This window comes from Octopus bimaculoides, chromosome 5 (genome assembly GCF_001194135.2).
Source record: "Octopus bimaculoides isolate UCB-OBI-ISO-001 chromosome 5, ASM119413v2, whole genome shotgun sequence".
In the NCBI taxonomy this organism is placed as follows: Eukaryota; Metazoa; Mollusca; class Cephalopoda; order Octopoda; family Octopodidae; genus Octopus; species Octopus bimaculoides.
Window position 1 is genome coordinate 20,550,144 of NC_068985.1, and position 5,223 is coordinate 20,555,366.

General features: G+C 29.6%; 1 protein-coding gene across 10 annotated transcripts in view; it reads left to right on the forward strand.

Annotated features, from left to right (window-relative positions):
• Positions 1-5,223, forward strand: part of LOC106875793 (uncharacterized) — a 605,848-nt gene that overhangs the window by 47,078 nt on the left and 553,547 nt on the right. For 9 of the 10 annotated variants that reach the window (XM_052968187.1, XM_052968184.1, XM_052968188.1 and 6 more), the window contains one exon: positions 2,863-2,925. The exons of the other annotated variant lie outside the window; for it this stretch is intronic. In XM_052968187.1, coding sequence (XP_052824147.1) covers positions 2,863-2,925 — 63 coding nt within the window. The remainder of the gene's footprint in view (positions 1-2,862; positions 2,926-5,223) is intronic. 10 annotated transcript variants of the gene reach the window in all.

A 5,223-nucleotide genomic window follows, 5' to 3' on the forward strand; every position in this document is an offset into this window, starting at 1 on the left:
TATATATATATATATATATATATATATATTTATTTATATTGTAAGAATGCAGAGGAATGCAGATTTTCTTGAGTGTCCAGGAGGATTCTAAGAGGTAGTAGAGAGTTTTGTTACCTATGTGAATTAATTAGCAGTGGAGTAGTTTACTCTGAAAGCATGGTTGCTAGAGTAAACATAGGTTTAGAGAAAGTTCAGAGTACTCTATTACCTTTTTGGTAATAAAAAGCCTCTCACTGTGACATAAGAACAGGCAGTGTGGGTGAACAGAGGTTATAAGAGTGTTCAGGAAATTGAGTGAAGGGTGGTTAGAGATGCCAAAGTGTTGAGGTAAATATAATAAGTGAAAAACAAAGGTTGAACAGTAGTAGATGATAAATATGTGTTAGAGGGAAAGTAGGTAATGACTGACTGAACAGAAAAGGATAGTATAGATTCTTAACAGAGAAGAAGCCGTGGATATTATCTTTATGGTCTTAAGAATATCTTCATAATTTGATTATAAAGAAAACATTTGTAAATTTTTCCAATTATAGATCTTTATTTTTAATTTATAAACTTATTGCAATATTTAGGATTTATTTACTAAATAAGTTCACATGATGCATATTCAAATTCAATAATAAACATTGCTTTATGTATTTGAATGAGATGAATTAGTTCTGTTCAAGTTATCAGCTATGATGTATATATGTTAAATGTGAAGCTAGTTGAAACTTGTCTATTCAAAGTGGAAGAGTAATTACAATAAATAATTGCCCCTTATCAGAATTGTTGAATTTCTGTCCAAATAAAAGTGGATGAAAATCATTTGTGAATTTAATAGTTAAAATCATATTGGCATCACAAATTTAAAACATTATTTTATTCAGTTTAAAAAATGATAAACTCCTATGGTGTATAATATATCAACTCCATAAATAGAGTATTTCTATCTTTGTTAATATATGTGTATAACAAATATTTGTAATTTTTAATAAATTCATTGAAGCATGAAATAATCTTGAATTCAGAAACTTATTCTGTTTCATTACTTCAAACATTTGCATGAAAATCACATTTCAACATTAAGAGTTCATTATACAAACACTAAAAAGGTGTGATATTTTCATAATTTTATGACAGCATAAAAATTTATGCAGTTTGGTTTGCTAACCATTTATTCATAGATGACTAATAATTCAAGTTAACACATGAAAATAATTGAATCTTAACTTTCACTTGGTTTAACACCACCACATGGTATTTTGGGTGACTTTAGCAGAGCCTACTCTGTTGCAAGTCTCTGGTTTACAACACCTTCCTCCCCACTCCCACCAGTCTTCAAGGCCCAAGACTGTAAAAGATTATGAGCTCTGTTTTCCCTCCTGACTAAAATATTTATAAAAAATAAAAATGAATACTTGTTTCAGTAATTGAAATGTTAAAAAGTATCCTACCACAGCTGTATGTCCTACTGACATATGGAGATACGCAATACCTTAAGAGTAGTGAATTACAGATGGAAAAGTACATATTTGGAGTAAAAAACTAAAAAGGCTTAAGTGGAGATTTAACCAAATATAAATACAATATGATCATTTACTGAAAATTTATCTTTTCAGTTCACATTATTCCAGGGTCAATTTGAGTTTAGACAAGTGAGAGGAAACATAAAACTGAAATGTTTAAAAAAAGTAAACAGATATTTAGAAATTAATTTAATATCTGAGTTTCAGTATTTTGAGACATTACCCAATGAATATGCACAAATTTGTTGATCTAACATATCACCAGATGAAAATGAAAATGATGTTAATGTGAAATGGAAAACAAATCAATAAATCTTAAATTAATCTCTAATAACATCTTTAATAATAAAAAAGAAAAGAAAAACAGAACTTATTTCAATATTTTGTCAGATGTTTAGAATATTTAGATTATTTATGGTATTTGTTGGTCTTGGATCAAAGTCTTGGATTGTTAAGTATTAGGAATGTTTTTATTGTCATATGTAAGTTTTTATTTTTTTATTTGTTGATTCAGAATGGCAAATGTGAAACAGTTGATTAAGATGGCTGCAATTTAGTTATTTTTTTAATTCTTGGAGTGAATAGTTTGGTTAATTTTAGTAAAGAATACAGGTATTACATGAAATTAAGGATAATGCCTTAATCAGAGACAGTCTTTTGAGCTTTATTTGAAGTTTTCTGTGTGATAAAAGGAAGAAGCTTGAAAGAAAGTGCATCTTTTGTAAGATAGATTTAATCATTTCAAATTTTGGCACCAGGCCAGTAGTTTCAGAAGGAAGGGGTTAGTTGATTATATTGGTTCAAGTACCTATTTCATCAATCTCCTAATGAGGAAAGGCAATGTTGACCCCAGATGAATTTGAACTCAATAAAAAGCTTGAATAAAATGGTGTTAAGCATTTTGTTCAATCTGCTAACATATGGTGATTGTAGGAAAAGAGAATAGAAGACTTGTAATTAATATCTATGAACTGTGAAAAAAAATAATTGAGAAAATTGCTATGCTGTTTAGATATATATTAATTTGATTACAATTCTGAAGAGTAATTAAAGGAAGGAAAGGTGTGTTGGTTGACAAATTATTTAAGATGTAAGATGCAAATGAATTTTAGTACAGAGCTTCACAATTATAGATGCAATAGTTTTGGAAAATTTCCATGGAATCCACTTTTTACCATTATTGCAATTCATGATAAATAAGAATAAAAGGTGTAACATATCAAATATTATTATTGTGGTTGCTTAGCAATTCATGGTAGTTAATTTAGAAAGCTATACACGGGTGAACGAGCGTGACCAGTTTACTTCATCTGTTATGTATGAAAATCTGAATTGTATGCTAATATTCTTACAGAAGCTTCTCACGAGAAGTATCAACTGATGCTGAAAGTGAGACTTCATCACACCGCAAAGTGAGGTGAGTGACATTTGTCACATCATTTTCATTTCTTTGTTGGTTTGTGTGTGAAACCTTTGACCACCCAATTAACCATAATTAACATACCCCACTTCAGTTGTACATGTTTCAGTCAATCTCATGTACAAGATCTAAGAGCCTTTATATTTGACTAACCTAATTTTTATTTGTCCTTACTGTTTATGTTTGCATCCTTTGCTTTCATTTAAATTATTATGAAAGTTTCTTTCATCAGTTTTTAAATGCATTTTATATTTAACCTCATCCAACTGTCATCTGTTCTGAATCTGAATGCAACTTGTATTTAGATTTGATTATAATATGAGAATAAAGCTGTTAAGTAATATCTAAAATCTGTGAGATAATATAACTGACTTATTTCATAATTGAAATCCATAAAGAGGGACATATTTAGTTTTGTTGTTGACAGTGATGAGATTTAAACATCAATAACTTATTTTCAGAAGTCATCATTCTTCTCTTGTGTTGAATGTTTTAATATAAGGACAATATAATTTAAATAATTAAATCATATAGTAATTAGTCTCACCAGCTATACTTCTAGATTACTAAACATGGATGATCCTTCCATGAGCCATCTAATCTCATGTCTGCACTTATTTATAAGGCTAGTATCACAGTTCTAATCTTATGTCTAATCTTATGAGTAGATAGATATTTATATCACTTTTCCTTATATTACTCATTCTGATACTATATGTCAAAAACATTGTAAGCATTGTAATGCAGTTTAAGATGGCTCAAATGTTAAATGAAGACTTCATTATTACTGACATTGTTATTTAGGTGCAATTTCTGAAATAACATTTGTTAATCTCTTGTAGGGTTTTCCTTTGACTTCATTTAAGATGGTATTATTATCTGCTCAAGTATGATAAAAATATGTTGTTTAGTTGAGAGACGTCAACGATCTGTCAACCAAACATTTCAAACTACCTTGTTAGAAGCATGCTCAAATGGATAACATCAAATAAACACTTACAAACACAAATACGCATGCACTACTAGAAATGTACATAAGTAAATTTGCTCAACTCTGTAGCTGTCTCCATGCATCTGCTTAATTTCATTATGATAAGCATGTGTGAGTACATATGTGTGTGAGCACACATGTGTGCGATATTTCTATTGCAAATTGTATTTTGTTTTCATACCATTAACTTATTCAGGAGCTTTTACCTTGTCAGATATTATCTATCTATTTACTTTCTCATTTATTGCATTCAGCCATTAGACACTGGTCAAGCTGGAGTCACACCTTCAAGAGTTTAATCAATCATGTTGAATCCTATTAATCAAATTTGACATTAAGAGACACAACATTAAGTTATATTGGTAAACATGAACAAGGTCATAGAAAAACACACATATACACACATACATACATACATACATACATACATACATACATACATACATACATGTATATATATGTATGTATGTATGTATATATATATATTTATATATATATATATATATATACATATGTATATAAAATGGAGGTGGAAATAGCACAGAAGTAAGTCTAAGGCATTTCAATTCAAGAGGGAATTTAATAAAAATGATTTTTAAAATTATATAAAGAAAATATTACCAGTTTCAATGTATCTCATCTTATCAAATATCAGTAAAAATTTATAAAAATTTGAAGTAAAAAAAATTTATCTTCTTTTTGGGGGGTCAAGGACATGTATATATATATATATATATACTCATATACATATATGGATTACATATATATATATACACATACACACACACACTCACACACATATTTCATTTCCAAACAACTTGCAGATACAAGTGCTAGTGCTACCAATTGAAAGCTCAGCAGGCTTGTTGGGTCATTAGGAGAGAGTGCACACCATTTCAAACCCTTCCTCTCGACAGAATTACTGTGTACTGTCAGCTGCACATAACTCACTGAGATGGGGGCCCACTTGCTAGATGAACTGATTATTAGACTTCACTCAATATTCTTCTAGCCATTGTTCATTGTATATATATCTGTTTCAACACACAATTTCACATCAGGAGTCTTGTAACACAGATTCATAAACACACACACACACACACACACACACACATATTATCATCTCTAATACTCTAATATGCATGTTCTACACTGGGATGGGTTGGATGGTTTGATAGAATCTAATGGGTTCAAGTACTACATTATGCTTCAGTGAGCCAGAGACTTGTAAATGTTAAGAGTATAGTACCCCTACTGACAAGTCTCTTAATATAAAAGAAATTATTTTTACTGTTGAGGAACTC